Here is a 25,401-nt window from a genome sequence, read left to right as displayed (position 1 = left end):
AGATTTAAAAAATGAGCTAAAAGAAGGTTTATTTTTAGCAGTACAAGTGCATGTATCTGGGGAGAATTATCTGTAATACTTATCCTCTCAGCTAGGAAGAAACTGAGATTCAAGTAAGCTGAACATGACAGGGCTTGAGTTACTCGTGTACTCAGTTGAAGTGGTTGTGTTGGCATACTGTCTGCACGTCTGTCGCATCACCGCTTGTATGTCTGGATGCAACTGGGTAGCACTTTAATGTAAATCAGTATCACATTTCTTTGTATTTATTCTGTGTGGGAATGAACAACTAATATAAGTGAAAAGTCATAACCAGTCCTAACAGAGGTGAACACAGTATGGCATCAGGGCGGCCAGTGAAATTTTGGACTGCCCACGCAGGTGTACCACCCAACAGGGACATTATGGATTTGCTCCTTGTGATTCTTCGGGTCTTCCCATTGCCTAAAACCCGCTCTGGATGCTAAGACCCAAAAGTTTTGTAGTCAGAACTTTCCCCTGCTGCTGACTAAGGTTGGACGTGCTTAAATGTGCAAAGCACCCAGTTTACGTGCTTAAACTCTCCTGGGCAGCTTTTGATAGGCATGCAAATCCCAAGTGCTGCGCTGAGGGGCACTTCAGCCCTGACAGAATTTATGAGCCACTGCATCGCTGACAGTCCGTGCAGCTCTAGTACGGGTTTGTACTGCTCTCTTTTCTCCGTGGTGTTAATGCAACAGCTTTCAGTTGCCCTCGCACAGCAGTGGCTTTGTACACTCAGTCTCACCTGCTGTAACTCCCCTCTACATCCTCCAAAGGAGGCTGTTGGGCTGCAGCCCTGAACAGCCGCTGGGGCACACATCCCACCTAGCTTCTGTCTCCTCGTTGCAGTGTCTCCCAGTGTGCAGGAGGTGCTCTTCTCACAGAAACCCGGGTAGGGTCCGGCCTGGTGTGGGGTAAAAGCAAACTAAGCATCTTACCTTCTCCCACTAGCAAGGGCAGGATGCAATCACCTCTGGTCACCCGTACAGGTTTTAAGACCAAATTGGACTCAGCAAATCACAGTCTGAGTGGAGGCTAGAGTCTCTTCCTTCCTATACAGAATAACCTTGAGATTTCATCACTAACTTCAAATTCACATCCCTTCTTTTTCTGACATGGTGCACGAATTGAAGCTGACACCTCTAAGCTGAGTGTGCTGATTGCTAGAGCAAGTATCCCTTATTGCAGCTCTGATTGAAATTACTTATCTAAAGTAATCAGATGTTCTTTAGGGCAGTGCCTGGAGGGAAATGCCCAGAACTCCAGCTTCCAAATTCTGTGTCCCAGTCACCCAAAGTGTAAGCGCAGAGAGAAAGAGAAACTGTTCCTGCATGGCAGAGGCACACTAATTGCAGAAGAGCTTTGAGCAACAGTTTGCAAACTGTGTTACATACAGCACAACATGGACATTGTCCAAACAGTCAAATGCTTCCTCTTGCTTGCAGTGAGGAGCTGGCAACATTTTCATGGGAGTACACAAACGTTTTTTTCCTCCTCAGGATTTTTTTCTAGTGATCCATCTGGTTTGATGTCTTGTACCAGTACTAGGTGGCTCAGAGTAGATGAACAAATCACTGTGGAAGGCAATTTTGAAATATGTTGCCTGTAACATTACTAACCTGCATTTTTCCAGAAATGGTGTTATCCTCCGAAGCACAAGGGTTTACCTTTCTTTTAACATTGTTGTGTTGAGTTCTGAGAGTTGATTCTGTGAACTAGCCCTGTAACAGTTATCAGGCCTAAATGTTCTTACAATGTGAGATTGCATTATCTGAAAAGTGATAAAATAATTATTTAAACAATATTCCAAAGAACTGTCATTTAATTCAGTCAGAGTGGTGGGGCACTCCTTGCAGATAACCTACAAATCTGTTAAAAAAAATTATCCCCTTAGTTACAGAGCAATTCAGCGAGTTTGTTAAAACTCCACAGTGCACGTGGACTCAGCTAAATTTGGCAGGAATAAATTCCCTAGCTTATTTGAATCTTAGGGGAACAGAGAAATATTTTGTCTTTTAATTTGCTGGTTTTCGTAAGCTATAATTTTTTTCTTATGCTGCAAGATAAAATAACTTCTTGTGTTCTTTATCACATTAATTACGTCCTGTCCAGAAAATGAACTGCAGCCTTTTGAGCTTCACTTCTTAGGAGAATCTCTTACTTGTCTCTAAAATATGTTTCTGCTTGATATATATACGTATATTTTTGATAGTGAGAGAACAGACATGGAAAAATACCAGGAGAAAGAACAGAGCTGTGGCTGATAAAGTACCTTTTTAATAACTATTTCGGTATTACTCTCATGCATCCTAACAGTTTTTGTTTGCTTTTTACAGTGATGCAGTACATTTAGGAGAGATTTTCACCAAGCAGTTCACAGCACTATGGAAACTGTCACATATAGCTTCAGACCTACTCTTCCGTGACTGTAAGAATTTTTAGGTCAAGGACTCCGCTAAGGTATTAAACTGTTACCACTGTGCAGGTATTATGCAGCCACTATCATGGCGTTTCGTGCATCCATACGTAGCATCTTAATATGTAAAACCAAGCTTTCATTTGTTGTAAATGAAAAATAAAATAAAATTGAAAGCATTGCAGTTGGGAGCCTTTAACTGTGGCTGCAACCGTGTTCTCTTTCTTGAACCTTAATTTGAAACAGATGAAAAAAATATTATTGTGCTCTCTTGGGCTTCTGTAGATCACCTCTGTAAATTTAGCACAGTAACAAGCCATAAAGTCTTCTTCTATGGGTGGTTTGCCAAATGCTACCATCTGTAGCAGAATTCATTAGCAAAGAGCGCTATTGGTTGTGAGTCGGGAGCAAAATAATTAGTGTTTTGGTTGGGGCAGAAGAGTATGAAATGGAGTGCTCTGCTTTAGTAGCTCTGTTGTCTGAGCTACTAGCCTCTCCCATGATTTTTTTTTTCGGGGGGGGGGGGGGGAGGGGGGGGAAGAAGTTGAAATTACCATGAGTTACCATGAAATTACATGAAATTACATGAAATTACCATGAAGTTGAAATTACCATGAGAAGTTGAGGAGGCCTATCTGTTTCTTTTTCCGTTCACTAAGCCTGTGCATGAAGTATGTTCACTTGTATAGAAGGAGGGGATCCAAACATTTGGAAAGCAAGCCTAAAGGCGTTGGAGGTAGATGAGGAATTGTTCACTGGGGAAGGTAAGAGGACTATATGAAGATGAAAGGTGAGGAATTCGGTGCCTTTAACATAAAGAGAAAAAAACATTAGGCTGCATAATAATTTATAGTATGAAGTCTCCATCTTCCCATGTTTCAAATGTACCCAGCATTTTTTGTGAGTTGCAACCATGTAAACAAAGCTAAACAAAACACTGAGGAAGACAAAAAAGAAAAAAGGAGGAACAAATAATTTGTAATATCCAGCAGCATGCTTCATAAATAACTGGATGTGCAGTTGCTTACTTGTAATATTTGATTAGTTGAAAAGTGATAAAATGTTTTAGACATGTATACTCCAGACCCAATCTTATAGTCCTACAGAAAAAATTTCCCCCTGGAAAATAGTGGAAATTTGACCTGTGCACTACAATCATAGCTGCATCTGCAAACCAAGACTTAACGTAACAGGTCAAATGGCAAATAAATTCCTGTTGCTGAACTGAACAGTGAATGAGATCAGGTAGGTGTAATGTCCAGTATAGGTATACATTTTGATGCTGGGTATAGAAGCTGCAATCTTTCATTTTACTGCTAGGTTTTTAGTTCCTTAAACAAAGTATTTGCAGTAGCTTTACAGCAAGCGTGTAAGTCTCTGCCTCAACAGAAAATGCAAACCATTTCTTGGAATTCTAGCTCCAGTGGGGTGGTGACTCATGCCTAAGCAGAAATTCTGAACCTTCTTTCATTTAGGTAAGGGAAAAGATACAGTGTCCTGCCTGTCACAGGGGACAATCTCCTTGAGTATATTTGACACAAAGTAAAGCTTTTCCAGGAGTTCCAGCAAGAGCTGCTGTTCGTACATGCAGCTTTAGTCAATAGAGGCATAGATGGTACACAGCCTTGAATTGAAGAAAAAGTGTCGAAAAGATAACTATTTCTTATTGCATGTAAGTCACGCGCTCTACATTGGTGTAGAGCAGTGAACAAGAAAGCATCTGCCTAGTAACTTCCCTCCAAACTGCCGAAAAGGAGAGTAGGATCAAATCCTTGAAGCGCTAGGTGTTTGCTCAGCTCTATCTGTTGGGTTTCTCTATTCACCTTCTGCCAGCAAGGTCAGCATTTTACTCTGTCAAGTAAGCCGTATTCCTGTAGTCTCAGTCTTTAAAGGCTGCCTTAGGCAAAATTATTATCGTTGTCAATAAACTGTGAGCCTGCCCGGTGGTTTTATTAGTAAGACATGGAACAACAATAGTTTAGAAGATTAATTATATGGCATAGAAAGTCTAGTGTATTGACCTGGTTGCTAATTGAATTATTGGACTCCATTCCCAGGGTCATGAAATTACTCCATTTTTCAGACTATGTTAGATAATAGGTGAACTGGAAAAACCTCCAGCATTTCTTGCCAAGAGTAACGCCCTCCAAGTCAAGACCTATGCAGGTCCATGAGGACTTTAATATTAAAAGCAATGTGAATGATCTAATAGGTGAAATGACTTTGACAAAATGAAAAAAAAAAAAAAAGACTGAAAAGCCTCTTTTCCTTTTCCATTACCCTGGGTGATTAAGATGACCATATTGCCTATGATGAATTGAACTATGAACGTCTTTAGAAAGATTGTCAAGGAACTATCAATCTTTCTCTGTCCCCATCCTGTAGTTTTTATTTATTTCATTACATAGTTTTTTTCCAGTGTAATTTTTTTTTTTCATTCCTCTTTCCAGCAATCTCACATGAGCAATGAAATCACTGCTGTTTGAACTGGTGAAGCTTTAATGACGTATACAATTGCAGCATGAAAATAATGGTTATGATAACCTGGAAATAGGTATGTGGTTGTGCAACCATACAGGTTTTATACAGTAACCTGGCCACGAAGATACTTTGGTGAAGGGTGCAGTAGAAAAACATTAAACCCTTTAAATATGCTATATGCAAACTCCTGACCGTGGGCCAATACCGCACTGAATTTGTGTGTAGAGCACCCTCTTCAGGAACAGCTAGTTAACACAGGCTATGGGCTGCAGAGCTTTTTCACTCTTTTCTCTCTCTCTGCCTCTCTCTTTACCCCTTTCCTCTCTCTCCCAGGACGAGTTATGCCAACCAATCTCAGTTTTGTGGCAGCTTTTGCAATGTAGCACCCAGCTGGCCCTTCCCAGCAGAGATGAAGAGTAGTGGAGCACGCCAGCCACAGAGCACATAGCCTCCACGGGGACAGGACACTACAGTAGTAAAGCTGAGTTGAATCAGGTGTAGGAAGTGATACACAATGCCGTGGTCTCTTTGTCTTTCTTAACCAAATATCAGTTTGAAGGAACTTTACACATAACTTACTATTTTCCCATAGAAAACTAGATTCCCCCATTAAATTTATAGCAGTTTAAATTTTGGTGGTGAGCTGGAAATGTCATTTCCTCTTTCCCCTTGCAAAATGTTTTCCAGTGCCTGATTTAACTTCTAGATTTAGTGGCACCTTCAAAATTAACTATGTCTCCATGTACTTGTCAGCGGTCCAATGCATAATTGCAGGAGGTCCTAGCATGAACATTTCGCTTTGCACATTTATATTCCTCAGAAGTAAACACTTTACATTTTATCAGATCGGTTACCTGTAAGATGCCAAGTGCTCTCCTTTCCAGAGGAATGAAGGAAGGAATGGAAGCCTTATATTCTTTCTGGAGACCTTCAGGAAAACTTAAAATATGGCCTGTCAACTTTCCTTGGTTTCTGTTGTGTAGAGGTCTAAGCTTAGGTCACCTCCCGGTGAAAAATACTAGCCTTTTCTGAGTGTGTTGAGATGACATTCTGTCCATCTCATATTGACATGCAGACGTGCCAACACTAACAAATTATTTTCCAATGAGAGGTCTGCCTAAGTTGCTGCAGCAAATGGGAGTGCCTGATTAAACTGGACTTACATCGTTTCTGAGCGCAGACAAGAGGCACTGCCAAGGTTACTGCGGTGTCTGGGGAGGCTCTCTCATCCGTGTTACAAAGCTCTAATCTCTTGGAAAGGCTGTTTCGTGAATCCTGTCTCCTGCTGCTCTGGAGCTGGAAACGCAGGCAGCGTTCTTGTGTCTCGGCACAGGTTACATGCAGCAGCCAACTCAAGCACCAGGACAGCTCTGCTACTACACAAAGTACCTGTGAAACAGATGAAGGCACGGGTTGACTTCCAATGAACCGGCAGACCCACTGCTAAGGGGAAGTAAGCTGATCCAAAATACATGGATAGAGCAGATGTCCCTTGCTTAGCCGTGTTAAAAATGGGAAAGGATCCTGGGGCAGCACAGCTACAACACACTGGGCAGCTTGTTCCTCAAACCTGAGTGCAAGGCGCCCAGCTTGGAAGATGTTTATACTCATAATGCATAATTGTCAGGAACGCTTACCTTGAGCGCAGCTTAGATCCCCCATCAGGATATGACAGCTTGGTGCTGTAGTTTTGGCATATGTTAACTACAGGACTTACGTACGGATGTGCTTTCTGACTAAGGCTGAACACAGCACAATTTTACCTGTATGTTGCAAAACGTTTGGGCAGAATTCTGTAATGTAGAAGCAAGCGTCTAAGCGAAGATTGTTTCTCAGTTAATTTGCATGTCTTACGTTTGTACTGGTTTAAACATGCTCTTTAATTCATGCTCTGAAATTCAGGTGCAATTCCAGGGACAGGTGCTTAAAATGAAGTTGCTGTCTGTGTGCTCTCTGGTAACTCTAACCCTCCACTAGGTAGGTCAGGACATGCATTGGATGTGGTGCGTAACCTCTCAGTAGACAGGCTGATTGATACCTGCTCAGTTGTGTTGGTTATCTGAACTACTCTTAGAAATCTGCTTCGTGGCATCCTTCCTGCTTCACTTCTTCAGCAACAGAGAGCTGGGTGCTGTGCTTCCCTGGTGCCTTCAAGTAAAGAGGGAGACGGGAACCTTCCGTTTCCTTCTCAGGATCTAGGAGAGCTGCTGTGTTAGGAGTAGCGAGCTGTATCCAGCCAGCTGCCAGTGCATTTGAGTGAGAGATGCCGGGGTCTGTCATGAATTGAGGGGGAGACAGGAAAGAGGAACAGAGCATAACCAGAGAAATCGACGCTTTCCCTCTCTTTTCATTGACCCAGGATAGGGAGAGCTTGAGGAAAGGCTGGCTGCTGTTTTAACTTGAGTCTTTCTGGTGTTCACCTTGAGACACAACGAGTAACGATGCTCATTGCGTTTGGCCAGCTCTGTAACAGCACCAGCTGCTCCCAGGCAGCCTGCTAGCCACAATAACAGCAGTGCTTCACCGTGTTTTGCAACACTTCATTTGCAGCCATGTCTGAATTTTTCCTTTTCTAAAGGAGAGGTTTAATTGCAAAATGTAATAGTTTTATTGCTATACAGTCCTGACAAGTGAGACCTGTGGAAATTTGTCTACACTGTTAGCAATAATAAAAGTGCTGTGTTGTCTTCTTTGCCAATAATGTAATTCATCAGGAGTAAATGCACTCTTCTGTTTCTGTTGAAGTCATGATTAGTGACCCACAAAACAGGATAGGACTGACATTGCTGTTTCCATGCTGCTGAGGAAAAGAACAGGACTCAAAGAACTGAAAATTTACATGTTAAAAATAAACAGCAATGGGATCTATAGGGAAGTCTGTTTAACTCAAGGTTGCACTGGCAGTGGACTGACATCATATTAGTAGTTGTGCTGAGTCTACACGTACTGTCCTGTAGTTGTGTTAACATGAGAAATTTGGGGAAGTATGCTCTCTAGAAAGTACTTTCGATGATATTACAGCATGAAACATGCTGCATTAGCAACAGTATCATTAGCACATCCCGAACTAATCTCATTCATCAAAAAAAAAATGTTTTCAGGAGATTTTTTTAAAAAACGTTTTCTTTTTTAGTGTACTTGACACTGTAGGGAATGCAGACAGCTGTAGAGCTGGAGCTGGGTTTCCCACATCAGTCAAACTGGAATAACACTACGGGGAGGCAGCCCCCTGTGTCTTTGTGCCCGCTACTCTTTCATGGCTTCAGGTGTTAACATCTGAAAGAAAAAATTGCCAGTGACACTGCGTGGAAAGGTCCCTGAACAATCCCAAGCCCTGTCTTTGGGAGAAAAAGATCAAGCTCAGGAAGTGAACTTAGACATCACTCAGTGCAGTAAGGTGTCATTGAACTACCAGGATGGCTCCAGCACCTTTCTGCTTGAGTCAGCTGAAAAGAAATGTATCTTTGGACAGCATTTTTCAGTATCGTAAGTAATTCACAAGCTCCCTCTGCTGGGCTTTCAAAATATGAGACTAGTGGCAAAGCTCCTGTTAGGTTTTTAGGCTGACCCAATTCTTTCAGCTTATTTTTGACACTTTTTATGGCATCAGAAGAAGCATATGATCAAATTCATGTACATGTTTTTTTAGAAGTGTGACAGAGGTCTGATGGGCTATGTACAAGCTCAAAAAATTTTACATACATAGAAGAATCTAGTGGAAGGTTTCCCTGCCCATTTGGGAGGGGCACGGGGGAATTAGGTGATCTTTAAGGCCCCTTCCAACCCAAACCATTCTGTGATGCTTTGAATAAGGCTTTTTCCATAACAGTGTAAGGGTACAAGTTACCTCCTCAAAGTACTGATGCATCTATAAGCACATAATGATGCTTAATATTCAGTAATGCCTCCTATGACATACATACAAGAAAGAGCTCAAAGAAAATAAATAGAGATCCAAGAATTTAAAGTTTACAGCCATCAGATATATTCAATACCATATGCAGTTGTATGCAATAGTTTTTTCAAAGGGCAACTCGTGAGCCAAGGGGTTTGTACCAAGCGTTCAGAAGAATGATGAGGCGCTGAAAATGTTATAATCAGCAGCAATGAAAAGCTAGTTCTGCTGCTTCTTTCTGCTTAATCCCCAAGGTGAAGATTTCTGTCTGCAGTTTTTGAAGCACATTTGTAGGGCCTAGCACTGTCATAATCAATCTATTAGTAAATCTCTCTTAGTACTTTAAATGGAGCTGTGAAATTATTTACTTCCAACTAAACAATCTCGAGTTGAGAAAGACCTCTAACAACAAAAAAGCTTGATGTTCTGTGATTGATCTAGACGTAGCCCTTCCTTGCTGACTTGTAACAAGGATTTACTGAATAAAGCACCTAGCTTAAGTAATTCACATCTTTGTGGAATGCCTTAATAGAAGAAGGCATATTGTCTGGAGTGACACAAGAGAAAAGCAGAGAGACTAGAAGCAATCACAGCAGCATTCCTGGCTGTAAGTAGGGCTCCAAGGCATTGACAATATAGTGTGAATACTAAGTGTCATAGTACTGCTTAACTGTTGTGCTTAAAGTAAAAAGTATGTGGGAATGCAACTGTCACCAGTGCGAATGGAGCAGGTTTTTTAACAGCACACAGCATTGCCGTGCAATGATGTAAAACAGAAAATAAAGAACTCCCCCAACCCATTGATATGGAAATTGCAGAAGAAATGTAGAATACATATGGAAATATATTTCAAATTACGATCCAGTGAGGAAACTGAAATGAGCACTTCTGATGTGACAGGACAGGTTGTGATGTCTTTAAAAATACAAAAAGCGCTGAAATATTAAACGACCAGCAATATATCTCTTAATATCAGTAGTCTTTTGGCTGAGTACTGACATAATAAAGAATAATTTTACCCACTCTGTAGCAAGCTCATATTAAATGACATCAAAGTTTATGAAAATACAGCTTGAGATAGCTTGATATGTGTATGGGGTTTTGTTTGTTTGTTTGTTTGTTTTCTGGGCAGCAGATCCTCATACTGGCTTTGCTCTTCATTAAAGCACTGTACAGGTTTCAGCAGAGGACATGATAGCAATATGCAACTTATCCTTTAAAGACCTTGGGACAATCAGTCTATTTCTTTGCTGTCTCTAATTAAACATACTGCTTCAGTAATTCCCAGGGGCAAGTAGGCATTGTGACTATGCTGAAATGAAAATGAACTTCATGGCATCACAGTTAAACCGGTTGTGGTTATGATTAGCGTATTCTATGGTTGCTGTTTTGGTGATACGTTTTTTGCTAGTTTTTAAAGATGCTGAGATGGAGCATACAGAGACAGCCCATAGTTTTTATTTCTTGGCAACATGAAAGATCTCTTGAGGAGCTTTTAATACAGATTTGGTTGAAATAAAATGTAGCATGCCAATGGGGATCTTAAGTGTGGTATCAGATCATTAAACCTTTGGAAGGCCACTAATAATTATGATGAGAGTCTCTCATCTCAGTGAATCATTTTCTAGAATAAGGAGCAAATACAAATGTCTCATATTTAAGTGTTTTGAAAACCAGCAGCCTTATTCGGACATGTGGATTGAGGTGCTTGGCTAGAAGTATTTGGAGTCAGCACAAAATTCTTCTTATTTAGCTGTTAGTACACATCTCCCACCTGCCTCATGCTTACAGGCCACTCTGAGTGGCCAAAGAGAGAAGGTTGCTTTCAAGATATACAGGTCATTTTCTTCTCCATTTTCTCTTCAGTACCGTGGATGTGCCTCAGGATGGGTTGATTTCTAACATCCATTCTAATCATGATTTTAGTATTAAGTTTTCACCTGGCTTTTCATGGGGGCTTTTTTTCCATTCTGGAAAAAAAAAAAAAGTGGTATTTGTTAGCTGACATAATTGCATTAAGCCAGTCAAAAGGGTATACTGTTTATACACTTAGTGCTTAAGCATTCTGCTTCTTACACTTAGTTTACATTAAAAAATGATGGACAATACACATATTACTAGCTGATACTTCTTTACACAGTGTCGTGTAAGGCTGGATTTGGGTAGAAGTTGAAATCCATTTAAAAAACACAATCAGTATTTTGAAATTGTCATTAATTCGATTTAAAAATTATATGCGCTGAACATGAAAATAGGTTGATCAAAACATGGTTTACATTGAAATCCAGTTCATTTATTAAGTAAAGGAACCATTGCATATAGAAAATGAACTGATCTTGAGTTTTCTAATCAGCATCCATTTGCCTTCCAGCATTACAAAGAGATCTTAACCTTTACTTCTATTTTTCAAGGGTTATGTTACTGATCATGTACAAAGTATAGGATTTGGAGAATTAGGTCCCAAGCTACAAGACTATAAATCAGAACTCTGGAGAGAGTGCAGCATGTCTCTCTACGTCTGTGATCTTCTCATTTGCGTAGGATTTAAGCCGTTATTAAATTCAGTGAAGCTGAAACAATTAATCTTAAACTGACTGGAAATGAGTGAAGTCTCCAGATGTTAAGAGCTTATTTACTTCTGCTGCAGTAACATTAAAGAACACTAATCAAGAGCAGAACTGGGTTGTTCTCCAGGTTGTACAAATTCATTGGAGTAGCAGTAATAAAAAGCCTTGTTGTCAGGGAGTAAAGTAAGATGGACAAACAAGATTTTTCAGTCAAGTTCTAAGTGACATTAACTATCTCTAGCATATTTTACTTGCCAAAGTGTATAGTTTATAACAGATGATGCCTCCAAAATTACTGCAAATTGTATTTTTTTAAATTTAAGTAGTTGTAAGACCTTTGATAATACAAATTACAAGAGCAAATGTGTACAGAAACATTTTAATGACATTATCTTGTTATTCCAGTTAGTTTTAGGATTTTTATCTATCTTGTCAAGGCTATCCTACAGCCTTTTTCTTTTATCTGTCTCACTTTGCTTTTTCTCCCTTTCTTTACCAGTTCTCTTTTGATAAGTTGAAGTGTATTTTTGCAAAACACAGGTGCAATACAGGCACCCTAAAGCCAAAACGCTGCTGAGCTGAGCTGAATTATTTCAATGACCTAGGTACTGGTCAATAATGTGCACAAGTGGCTGACATAGAGGAACTTGCAAATGATTGTAGTGAAATACGTATCATTAGAGCTGCAGTTAAAAGCTGTAAAACAGATTCCTCGCTGAATACTTCAGGTCAGCAACTTGAAAAAGTTCACGTCTGGTGGAGCATAAGATTTGTCAATCCTGTTTAGTTTCAACACACCTAAGAGTGAGGCGTTAGTCAGTTCCTAGCACTCCATTAAAACAAAGGCAGCATTGACTTGTTCTTGGTGACAGAGTCCTGTAAACATAGCTAGCCTCCCTTTATAGGAATCTCTTGCACTTCATTTTTTGTTAGCATTTCTGTGAAGTTAGAAGGGGTAATTCTTTAGTAAGATGTTTCTGAACCCAAATAGGTAGTGTTGCTTTTTTAATAATGTCTAATACCCTCTTCCTTGCTTACTCTTTTTTTTTTATCTTGTTTGAAGAAAAATCTGCCTTGCTCAGTATGTCCCAATAAAGCCTGTAACGTTTACTTCTTCTCTAGGTACGTTTTCTTTTGTCTTCTCATCTTGTCTCTTCCTCCAGTCTCACAGCTGTTGTACTGCAGCTTGCCTGGTGCTTGCTGTCTGCTTTCATCAGGTTCAAGTATCTCTGGGAAAGGAAGGCTCTTAGTGGGCCTCTGTGCACCCAAGATTTGACATTCACTTTCCTGAGTTGGGATCAAACTCTGTTTTTGAGAAACATTATGTACATTTACTGTATTAAGTAAGGAGCTCTTAAAAGAAATTTATATTATAGCATGTTCATAAGATTAAAGGCAGTACTTTGTCTTGTGCACCAGAAAAACAGCAGAGTCCTGAAAAATGTCTAAAATACAAAATTATTATAATAGACTTGTTTGGTTTTTTTTGATGTGTCTGGTTAGGTGCTGACCCCAGCGCAAATAAAATCGATTTGCCTGGCCATATTGGAATCAGGAAAGCAGTATGCAGTGAAGAAGAGGAAACCATTCCCACTCATGTATTCCTACTATGGAACAGAGTATCTTGGTGAGTAAAACACACCAAATACTTCAAAAGTAATGCAGTGTGTAGATGCTGAGCCAGTAGATGATTCAGAAATAAAATATGTAAAATATACAGTGTGGGATTTCTCCTGACTGAGCTGGGACCTTTTCCTTTCCTAAAAGCAGTGTTTCTAGCTGTGAAACGCTTATTCCTGAGTGTGTGAAAAAAAAGTGTTTAATTTTCATTATCCTAAAATAGGATAATTGAACCTTTATCCTTTTCAGTCTGGTTCCAGTTTGGGTCTAGCTGTGATTGAGATTATTTCTCTGCGGGTACATTAACTGTTTTAACAGGGCACAATCAGCTCCAGTTGGAAAAAACATGTAGCAGCAGATATTCAAACAGATAGCACGGTAAGTGTGTGCCTGCAGCTGTCCTCAAGCTCAGGAAGGGCTCCAACACACCCGACCCCCAGCTCCTGTACCCCAGCAGCAAATGCAGCTTCAGCCTAGTGTCACAGCTTGTATCAAGCTTCCTAAATCTGCTGTATGGGATTGAGGAGCTGGAGGGAAGGACTGATTCTAGTGCTAGCGGGTACAAAAGGTGCCTATGCAGCAGCAGAGAGCAGCTTCATTCCCTCCTTTCTGCCCTGGTGCATTTGCCCTTGGCAGGTGGAGGCAGGGAGAGGTGCTGGTCCCCTTGCCTGTGTGGAGAAGAATTCTGGAGAGAAGTGTCAGGGGAGGTACTTTGTAAGCTGATGCTGCCAAGCAGGGACTTGTAGAGCATTTCTAGTAATTGCAATGCAACTCAAGCGTATAGTCACCTCCCACCCATCATGAGCAGCTTAGTTGGAGCACCTCTGAAGCAGTGATGAAAAGTTATTGAGCAGGTCACCAGTGGGGTCGTCAAGGCGCTGTGCCATAGTGCAGAAAACATGAGATTTGTTTGCAGATATTAGTGAGTTCTTTGGCAGGGGAGCAGACAGAGATGTCACAGAGTAATATTGCTCCACCGTCCCTGGCAGGTACAGACAGTTCTTGCACTGAACTTTAGGTTTTAGCTGGATAATACTCTCAATCAGTAACTGGAAATTCCTTTTGTGGCCCAGTTTCAGTTTGGGTTCAACAGAGACTTCAGAGCAATGGTTCAGATTCAGCATTGTGTCGAGAAAAATGACATCTTGAAACAGTTTTCAGTTAATGTTCAGTTTAACTTCATGCACAGAATTTCAGTCATACCAGAGAGAGCAGACAAAATTCATGCGTATTTTTCCTTAGCTTGGAGAACTGGAGAAGACATAAGCAGTAACAAATCATAGTGTCATGCACCTGAAATGCTTTCATTTAAAGCACTATTGTAACATGCATAAAGAAAACCAAAGAGCCATGCGCTGGACAAGGAAATCATTTGTGAAGGAAAGATGCAGGGGGATGGAGGTAGCACCTAAACCTACCCTCTCCTTTTGACTGTTGCTGTTCCTTGCAGGTGCAGCACATGGGCTTTCATCAATCCTTCAGATGTTACTCTCCTACTACGAGTACTTGCAGCCAGCAGATCAGGAGCTTGTGTGGCAGAGTGTCGATTTCCTCATGGACCAAGAGCAGAACAGCAACTGGCCTCCTGAGCTGGGGGAGACGATCGAAAGGGAGAATGAGCTTGTCCACTGGTGTCATGGAGCTCCAGGTTCTTTTCCCATTAATGCTATGCACAGCCAGATGCTGATCACATTGTTTTTCCACATTAGGTGATTCCATGAAGAAGATAATCTCAAGTTAAATTGCACTGATTTTGACATTTTATGAGATGAAGGTGAACTATTTAATTTTTTTTCTTGCAGTTAATAATGTTTTATGTATTGCTCAAGCAGCTGGAAGGGTAAGCATACATCCTACTTGAGTTTATAAATGTATGTGATCATAGCTGAAAAAGTTCTGAGGATCTGGTTGTAATGCTAAGCACTGCCATGCAGGAAAAGGCCTGACTCATGTGTTTTACACTCTTGCTCCCTTTCATGGCAAAGCCTCAAAGAATGGTACAGCTCAGACCAAAGACAACATGCGGCTGGACAGAGAATTGTATCCAAAAGAACACAGATACAGGCACATATGAGAATCCAGGGAAGGCATTCAGAACTTTCCCCCCCTTATCAGAATCAAAGGTTAAGCCTGTGCATATTACATGGATAATGCATAAGTTTGGTCAAAATATTTTCATGTGACGGAGAGTTTGTACTAGAAAGAGGCATTTTTTTCTGAAATTCACACATATACAACTGCTTTTAAGAGAGAAGGTAAATACTTTGTTTGGGTTCACGAGTTAAGGCTGTTGTCTGTCAGTTCAGAATCAAGTCTTATACCCTAACAATTTTGGCAATTAATGCTGTTTGTTGAAATTGCTTTTTTAACCCCAGGCAGAATTTTGTTGCTGACCAGTCCTATTGGTTTTGTAACATGAACCTAGGTTACAGAGAAGCTGACTTCTGTTCAAGAATGGCCATGAGCATTGAGGCATTGCTTTTAAAGGTTTCTATTTAAATTACAAAAAGTACATCATAATTAATATCCCTCATATGTGCTTTCTGCTGATGCATTATATTTTTATTGGTATGATTAAAGGAACAAGCTTCTTGCTCTTGCACTCTAGTGAAGTGACATGAAAACAGTTTTTTTTAAGAGGAAAAAAGTGACTTCTATGGTGTGGCTGGCCTAGTGATGAAATCTGTGGGGAAGATGCCCTCTTTGTTTCAGTATCTTGAGACTTTGATGTGGGTTTAACTATTAGTGGAAATGTAGTGAGACTCAGCCAAGGTGACAAAATCCCAAAGGGCATAAAGAAGTTAATTTAGAAAACATTTAGAGACATCTAAATTCATTAATTGCTATTGCTCTTTCCCGGAAAATCCTGTACCCCGTCACTCTTCATGGATAGTAAAGCACATGTAGCTTACAAGAACACTTTTTAGCTACTTCAGTTTCATATTCATATTATATTTATTTATTCATATTTATATTTACTTCATATTCAGACCACAAGTGAGCTTTTGTCTCCCTAGATTAAAGTTATGTCTATATTGGTAAAGACAGGTGCTTGATTTGGTTAAATGTCATATGCATTCCTTTAAGGTTACCGTGAACTAAGCAGTGCAATACTCTGTTGAAGATTATGATCCATTTATTCCAGTCCCTCAAAAAATAAGCCGAATAGCATTTTTTTACAGAAGTTTGTATTCATAACTGTTCATAGATAGACTAAAGCAGCATGTGCCCTGCTGAAGAGAAAAGAAGACAAGATTCTTCTCTCATTCAGTGAAAAACTGTATCTGTTGCCAATACAAGAAACTATTCCCTGTCCTGCCCATCCTTGTTTTTCTGTCAGTGTAAACAGGTGAGGTGAATGGGGATTTGAAATGGTAGAAGGCAGTGGTGAGAGTTTATTGTTTTCAAGACAGAAATGTGGCTACTGTTTTAAATTGCTGAAGGACTGTGAATATTAGAGGGAAACCTTAAATTAAGTACAGCATTGAAAAGATTGAAAGCGGTGTTTTCACAGAGTGCAAAAGTGCGTCTTACCTTGTGCTTTTTAGGGTAGCAGATACTCCTCCCTCTACATGTAGACATGTAACGTTGACATGTGTAGAGCATGAGACTGCAGGTGTATTGCATGTCAATCTACTATGTATTTATGTGTTATCTTTCTTTTTATTATGTACACTACTTATGACAAGACTATTTTCGTTGCTGTTTTCCTAGGCATTGCGTATCTGTTTGCCAAAGCTTATCTGGTTTCCAAGAAGCCTCAGTATCTGGACACTTGTATCCGCTGTGGAGAGCTAACCTGGCAGAAAGGCCTGCTGAAGAAGGGACCTGGCATATGCCACGGAGTGGCTGGTAGTGCTTACGTGTTCCTGCTGCTCTATAGGCTCACTGGAAACTCAAAATACATCTACAGGGCACAAAGGTTAGTATTCCTACCTGTCTGGTTTGAGGGTAGCACCAGACAGCCTCAATTACTGAACATAAAGCTGCTTAGGGGCTGCGATTCCAGCCCTCTGGGAGCGCTGGGGCCTCAGGTGCAGGCCAGGCCACCTGCAGCGGCAGAGGTGGCGGCGTTCACTCGGCTTCCTCCCTGCCCACAGCCTGGGATCCCTGCAGAGGGAAAAGAAGGAACAGCCCACAGCCAGGCCTCAGCCAGACCTGAGGTCAGAAACCAGCCTACACAAGGCCAACCGCGGGGTAGAATGAGATGCTGGTCATCGTATCGATTTGTTCTGGTTTTCAGAGCATTTCACGCTACCCCAACCACTATAAGTGGAGAAGTACAGGACCTGCTGCGCTGTGTATTTTACAGTTTTTTAAATTATCATGCCCAGCTTCAGCCAGTTTGACATTGTCCTACCCAGCTTACCTGGTGGAGTCAAGTCCAATTTGGTTGATGCAGGAAAGCACGGCCCACTGAGAATTGTCATAGTGGTGCAGTTATCTGTGATTTATATTTCTGTCATTTACTATATATTTAATATGATAGTATTCTGATTTTGTTATTGTTTTCCTTAATGAGAGGAAGTAGTTTGGTAATTATCGTGACTTATTTTCAGCCACGTTCTTGGAAGTTTGTTTAGTTATTTCAGTTTTACATAATTTGTTGTGTCGATTCAAAACATTGCTTGAGTCTTGCTGAAATAACAATCGATACAAAAGTTATGAAAAACTATTTGCTTAATGATACGCATTATAGAAGCCAGAACAATGTGTAGCTCTCGAAGCACAACACATGTAGAGATCACAAAATCTTGGGTCTTCTAAATCTAATGGATCTGACTTTAGAGTGGAAATCAAATAGTGTAAAAATTGCAGATAAGGTTAAATAATAAACCTTTTACTCTTTTAATTGTTAAACGTTATTAAAAAGATGCTTTCAAACAACAAGGAAGTAGATATACAGGGACACCAAATAATAATACATTCTTTTTTTTTTCTGTTTCTTAGGTTTGCAGAGTTCTTATTTACAGAAGAATTTAAGGCTGGTTCCCGGGCATTAGAAAGTGTATACAGTCTGTATGAAGGCTTCTCGGGAACCGTGTGTTTCCTGACTGACTTGCTGCAACCCAACCAAGCTGAGTTTCCCCTCTTCAGTGTCTTTGTCTAGAGAATAACATTCTCCTGGGCCACATCCCAGTGGCAACGGGAGAAGGCACCTGCAGTTTCACTTACGTGTCGGGAGAGGCTATTTACAAAAAACAAGCCAGTGGTACCACTAATGCTAGCCTTAACGTAGCTGGGAGTCAGGTGAAGGAGTAAATACTCTGGGGCTTTGGGAGGGAAGCATGTGACCAAAAAAGTGGGTCAGTAAAAAAGGGGGGAAGTGATTAAATCTGACGGGGGTAGATATTTATCTGTAATAAGAAGTAAAATCTAATTATTCAAGTGAGAGAGAAAGGGGCATTATCAAACTTTTAATTTGGTGGTTACACAGGAGAACAGAAAAGGCAAGGTAGAATTACAGAGACATGCAAAGAAGGAAGAAAGTGATACATCCAGTATGTTTTAAAAAGAGACCTGTAAAAGCAAGTCTTCTGCAGCAATGCACTTAACGGGGAGGGCGTTGTAGATATGTCACTGCACTGCACAAAGGCAAAATCTGGGATTTTCTACCTAAACCACGTTTACTAGTACTAGTACCATGTATTAGAAATACCTGTATCTTGGAGCTCTTTCATCATCATATGCATATAATGGTAGTTATGTAGATAGCTACATATTCAGCCGGCAGTTTCACAGGTTCATTTCAGTGAGTGGGGTCTCACGTATGTAAATCAGGACTGAATTTGACCATTCTTTTCAGAGCACAGTCTGTAGTAAGGAGCTGGTTTCCTTTACTGATTTACCGTAACAGTGTCACTCATCAATACCTTCCCTTTCACAGGGAAGATGAATGGAGCCTTGGATGAAGAAGGTAAATAGCAAAGACACAGCAGACAGGTGCTTTCTTCACAGTACCGCGTTGCAAGATAGGTATTGTTCAGTGATACAAAAGCTTCCTTTAAGAATTAATTACCTATAGCAGCATTTCTGAACAAAGACATACATAGTTCAGAGAATGGAAGAACTATTTTCCTGATGAATTGTTCATTAAAGACCCTGCAAACTGAATGCAAACCCTTGATGGCATACTCAGCTTAAGAAAAAAATGATAACAAAACTGCTTCTTCTCCTGGTTAACAAAATAATGTATATGCCCCAATTATTTCTACCTATAGAAATAAATGATTTCCTCAACACTAGTTGCACTAGCACTTAAGGTTGCAATTATATCCAGTTTTATATGTAATATATATCATGATAATTAAAAACTAAAGAAAATACGTAATTTGTACTAAAAAATATAAAACCAATACCTATATTTAAATATTTTTATTTATATGGGAATAATGTAATGCAATTACCTTTACAGACAGATCGGGAAGGCCAGTACGTCAAAAATTGCAGTTAGAGTGAAAAAAAAATGACCTCTGTGCACTGCCAAGCATTGCAGTCTCTCTTCCTGCATTCTCATCTGAAGGAGATTACAATTTCTTTATTTTTTATGCCTAATGGATTAAAGTTCCCGTTTGATTTCAGTGGGCCTTGGTCAGGCTATAACATGGAGCCAAGTCTTGCAATCCTTCCATGTTTTAATATTGTAATCCTATTTCTCCTCATGCCACTCTTATTTTAACTTGATGACTTGCATTATTATGAGCTGCAAATTAGGATTTCTGCTATTTGTCATGCACTGTGCAGCTCTAATTAATTATTTAAACATAGGAGTAACCATATTTCACTGGTGACTAAAGCAATGTAGTTCTGTATTTGCTTAGCAAGTATTTGGGAATCTTTCGATGAATGTTAAAATTCAATATACATTTGTTACAGGTTTATTTGTGGGATAAAAGGTCTTTTAAGGATGCCATTACTGTCACTTCATCACTGTGAGCAGTGAGATGTGTACATTTTTGTGTACAGGTATTTCATAGGAAGGTATACATGTGAGGCTAAATCCAGAAGTGAATGGAAAGTCCATGTGCTCTGCCCAGCCATGTTTAAAAGCACTGGTTAAATCAGAGGAAAGTCCATTTTCAGCAGTGCAGATCCTGAGCCCATTGGGATTCTCCTTGCTTATAGTTGCTTACTATAATGCATAGGGCTAATCTATTTCATAACTGGAACCTTTTTACACAAAAGATTAAGGAAGGTAACACTTGGCCTATCCACTTTTTCCCCATGATCAACAACTTGTTAGTCTCAATTTGTATTGCAGCACTCAGCTAAAATATGTAAGTAACATTTGTGTCAGAGCATTTAGACAGCTATTGCAATTGTATTCTATCTTATCCTAAGACAGAGAAATGGGTTCTGCCACAATCTGGCACAGCCTGTTGCAATCCTACATTTATTGCCAATTATTTTATTTACAGATGCAAACGTAAAAAATTAAATAAAGTAAAATAAAAAGCCTAGCGTTCGGATAACTACACAGTCAAAAAACAAACAAACAAACAAAAATTAAGCCTTAACAGAATCTACGCCTATCAGCAGAGTAATCATGACCTTTTGATTTTGTCCCCAGCACTTACTTCTTAATTTTCATTATGCCAAAGCATTTAATTGCATCCATTTATTTATTTGTTTGTCAGGAGATGCTTGAAGGAGCCAAAACCTCAGTAAGTCTAGAGCACAATAAATAAATACAGTAATTTAGACCCTGACCAGGTCATGAATGCTGATATTGTAACATACACCACATATATGTTAAAATTTACCATAACAGTAGTAGATAAAATCACTCCATTTTATTATGCTTAACTTCCAACCGTCATTTATCTTTTAATGTAATTCTTCTAAATGGCAGAAAATCTATCTGAAGATTCAGTGCCAGTTTTCTGGTGCTCCCCCACCCCCCCACCCCATGTCTCTTTGTAGATTTAATTTCTTCTGATTTAGGTTCAGAGAAGGTTCAGATCTGCTCTGTGTTGTTTTCTGCAGCACCAGCAAAACAATCTTCTGTGTCTGCAACCCTTCTCCACATATGAAGCCATGTGTTTGGCTTCATTTGATACTAATCCTATGAGAAAGAAAATACTCACTTGATAAGGTCAGCAATGAGAAAACCCATGCAACCACCCAGTTTTCAAAATCTAGGTCCCACATCTCTCTCTGCAAATTACACAAGTTCAGCACTGAGGTCACCAAGAGCAACACACAAAGTGTGTTTACTGAAACTTAAGATATAAATAATAGTAACATAAACATCCAGTCTCATAGGATACATCGTGTAAAATCTTGGAATATAGTGACTCATCTGTCACATTGGATGTGTCAGTTTGAGCTCATTCTTACAGCTTTGTTGCTTTTCTTATCCGATCCAATTGGACTAAGGTTTGTGCTGTAGTCACAGCTTCTGAACAGTGTCAGTATACCCTAGGGCTCGTCTGAAAATACCACTCAGTAAATGGGCACGGTTTTCCATTTTTTTCCTACTTCTAATTTTCTAATTGCTATTTTTCCCTTTTACTATTTTACATATACGCTGTTGCAACCTTTATTTGTTGCATTAAATGCATGGACAGGACAGCAACCTGAGTAGAGCCATCAGCACTTTTTAGTGTGATAAAAAATAAGGTCCTTTGTGTTCCTTTCGTGCTGCTCGGGGAAATCAATTACGTGTCCTTCGCTAGATATTCTCAGCTGGATGCTGCTTCCTCCTGCTCCAAAACCAAGCCTAATAGACTGAAAAATTGTATTTCTGAACAGATTGTGCCATGGTGCTGTGACAAAAGACTGTGATACCAGAAACTTGAGAAGCCTCTTTTAAAAGCGTAAAACACAAGTTACCGAGTCACGTTTGCACATTAGTCTCTCTACTGTGTTAAGTTTCTAAAGTGTAGGCAATAGGAATTTAAGTGATATAATAGCATTTCTGATTATGCAGTTAGAGCAAAAGGGATGCATTGTGCTGGTATTGGTGCTTATTTGTGATGTACCTGTGTTTGTGTGGTGCTGTCTGTGAGTAAAGCTGTAGATTACACAGCAGTTTAAAGAGCTATATGCTATTCATGACTTTTGGTAGGTCATCCATAAATTACTGTCATAGAATAATTTTGAGGGAAACTAGATCTGTGATGTCAAGATTTAGTCATTTTAGGATTCGTAGAGCCACATGCAATCCGTTTCAGCAACAGTACAGTTCTAATACGAATATATCTTATTTTTTCCCTGCCATTTACAACTTCCCAGCATGATAATGTTTTTGTTTTGTGCCACTGCTTTCAATATCTGCTATGTTTGCACTGTTGTTTCCTTCGGTTTCCCTGCCTTTCTTTCCCAGTCTATGGAAAGACTTTTAACTTTGGAAGGCTAAACAAGCAGCCTGGGTCTTTTATTCTTGAAAATAAGATCGATTGATTTTTCTGAAGAGGAGTGTTCCACTTATTTGCATTACATTATTTTTACACTCCCAGGTGGTCTCTTCTCACTGGCTTGGCCGTTTCCCAACTGCTAAGGAAAAATCGTTATATTGTAAAATAACTGTAACGGATGACATGCATCATTAAATAAAACAAAAGGGGGAGACTTTCTAGGGAACACGTTCACTTCTCTAGTATCTCAGTCAGAAATAAGTGAAATAACCAAACCTCCCCAAATACACATTCAAATAGTTCTAGGAAATATGCACAAATGAATGCAAGTGAAGTAGTCACCCTCATCACCACTCGGTGAAATTAAGTAATGCCACTTTGGGGTTCTAATAATAATTACATGGACATACAGTGAATATGATAATATTGACTTAAAAAAAAATCCCATGGAAAAAAATAAATGTAGGTATCTGTTATATTCAGAAACATACGGGTGCAATGTGTGAAAATGGAAACTTTCATGAGCAATCAGTTTTTTGTATGTTAAGCATTACCTGCATATACAGTTATAGCATCTGCCAAGATGTTGCATGTTTTATGCAAACAGCAAACTATATTAGCATATGCATGCATTTTGAGAATATAACCTTGTTATTTGTCTTGAAATTTTGTCCTATAAGATCCATGGACAGAGTGTATATCAAAGGTCTGCCAAATAAATCTCAGGTGCAGTAATTTCCTACATACATTGAATATTCACTGACATGAGTGCATATTCTAATCTGTAGGAAAACTGGTATATCAGGAGTAAGAATTTCTCTGTGGATTTTAAAGAGTAATCTTCCTGTGAAAAATTACACAGATGAGCAGTTGTTGTCTAACAGCACACTTCAGATTGCTCTGAGTTTATATAGAGATGTCCTGGATTAAGTAGGAAGCGGCATAAAGCTAAATTAAAAATAAATAAGAAAATGACCAAAAATCACATTACTGACGGAACAACATACTTCAAAGCCATAACCCAAAAATGCTCAGGGTCCACAAAACAATACAGCAGTTTAGGGATGTGAATAGGCATTTTCCAAGAGAATAGCACAGTTTGCTGTGGTACAGTATGCGCTGTACTTAACAGGTTATAGCTGCCTTGAACTCTTCATTGTCATTACAGCAGTCATCATATGCTGAAAAAAAAATCTGCCTAAGAAGGAATTGCCTGTAGCTGAACCTACTGCCTACTCCTATCATTTAATGGAATAAAAGTGATGTACATTATCAATACTTACACGGTGTAAAAAAAAAAAAAAAAAGAGAGAGAGGGGGAAAGCCAACATGCACAAACTTTTTGACCTGTCTTTCACCTAATACATTTTCTGATATATTTACACTGTCATTGATGTCACTGTTGGTCCTGTACTCTGTATATTTAAAACTTTGCATCACGCTCGCTCTGGAAAAAAAAGTTAATCTATAAACAGCAATCTGTTTGAAAATACTTACAGCTGTATTTATGTTTAACATGTACAAGGAGGGTCCCTTGGCTTTGTTCATTGCATGACCCAAAGAGAAGGTGGAGGCATTTAGGTCAAGCACAGCAATACCAACTAAAATGGCAGAAAAAATCATTAAAAACTCATTTTGACTAGTGGTAAAATGATATTTGAATAAAAGATCTTTTATAATGCAGTGATATTCATCGACAATACTGCATGACTATACATACCCAGGTTAGATGGGGCTTTGAGCAACCTGGTGTGGTGGGAGGTGTCCCTGCCTGTGGCAGGGGGGTTGGAATTAGACGATCTTTAAGGTCCCTTCCAACCCAAACCATTCTGTGATTCTACGATTCACACATGCTACCAGAAGTCCTGAAGTTAATGACAACCTGTAGTGAACAGAAAACAAATCTTATTCAAATATTTATTCCTACTTCATACAGAAGAGAAAGGCTGTCTGACCTGAAACTGGGCTCTGTTTTTGTCTTCATTACCATGACCACAGAAGAGAAGAAATATTTCTAACAGTCTAATTCTGCTACTGTTTTGGCTTCGTGCTCTCATTTTCGGGACCAGATATGTGACCCACTGATGTCAATGGTGAATCTCCACTTGATTTCAGGCATGCGAGGTTAGGGCCTTCCACATGTGTGAAACTGGGGCAGAACTGCATCATTCTGGGCCCCAAACCTGCAGGCTTTTCTCAACGTGAGTCCCACGGGATTAGTGAGACTCGTTCATATGGTACGAGGAAAGCACAGGTGGTTGTATATGCAGGGCCCTATTTGATAGCAGTTTTACACCCATTTTTACTCAGTATGTCTGCAATATGCATGAAAGCCAATACCAATTAGAAGTACAGGAAACTAAATGGCATTACCAATAAAGGGTGTAATTTCACGTCTAGTTTGTGTTGGCAACACCTGAATATTCAATATATTCCAACACAGGGTGTTGATTTGAGTACATGCTGCACCCTAGATTCATGTCTCAGTGTAACAGCCATTTGCAGCCATACTGTGGTACAGTCCCTTTAGAATCAAGGTGATTTGATTCTTTAGAAATGCACCTTATTGTTTAAAAGCAGGACCCCTGCTCTTCTAATGTTTTAAACACTGTGACCTTTCAGAATGTGTTTATTGTATTCGTTTTGTATTGTACATTATGATAGAAAATAGATTTTATAGCTTTTTAAAAGCAGAGATAATACTAAGCTTCATAGTGGCAGAACAAACTGTGTATATCCATAATATTAATATTAAAGCTGTGACTATATTTTGCCTTAAATAAAAGTCCTACTTTGAACAGTATGATTTTGTGTTGGATTTGTTAATTCCTCATTTTCCGGTCAATTCCTTATCTTCCCGGCAACTTTTCTTTCTGGAACAGTGACTTAAGGCTCCAGGGCTTTCAGCAGTACTGTGTTATCAAAGGTAAAATCATTTATGTGAGAATTAGGTAAAACATCCAGGCTGCATTTAGTGATTCAGCAGAACTGTCCCATGGTTGTGTCACAGGAGATAACAGAAGACAGGCTGCTTTCGGCCTG

The 25,401-nt window shown here is 39.6% G+C and overlaps 1 protein-coding gene across 1 annotated transcript in view; it reads left to right on the top strand.

Moving 5' to 3' along the window:
- The window catches only part of LANCL3 (LanC like family member 3), a 37,282-nt gene extending 12,127 nt beyond the window's left edge, over positions 1 to 25,155 (top strand). Inside the window, exons 2-5 of the mRNA XM_035542306.2 lie at positions 12,884 to 13,007; positions 14,451 to 14,648; positions 16,715 to 16,922; positions 17,951 to 25,155. Of these exons, the coding sequence (XP_035398199.1) occupies positions 12,884 to 13,007; positions 14,451 to 14,648; positions 16,715 to 16,922; positions 17,951 to 18,110 (690 nt within the window). The 3' untranslated portion in view covers positions 18,111 to 25,155. The remainder of the gene's footprint in view (positions 1 to 12,883; positions 13,008 to 14,450; positions 14,649 to 16,714; positions 16,923 to 17,950) is intronic.
- Positions 25,156 to 25,401: the final 246 nt, after the last annotated feature.

Source organism: Cygnus atratus, chromosome 1 (assembly GCF_013377495.2).
Source record: "Cygnus atratus isolate AKBS03 ecotype Queensland, Australia chromosome 1, CAtr_DNAZoo_HiC_assembly, whole genome shotgun sequence".
Lineage (NCBI taxonomy): Eukaryota > Metazoa > Chordata > Aves > Anseriformes > Anatidae > Cygnus > Cygnus atratus.
Note: the sequence above shows the minus strand (reverse complement) of the source record. Positions and strands in the feature narration are given on the sequence as shown.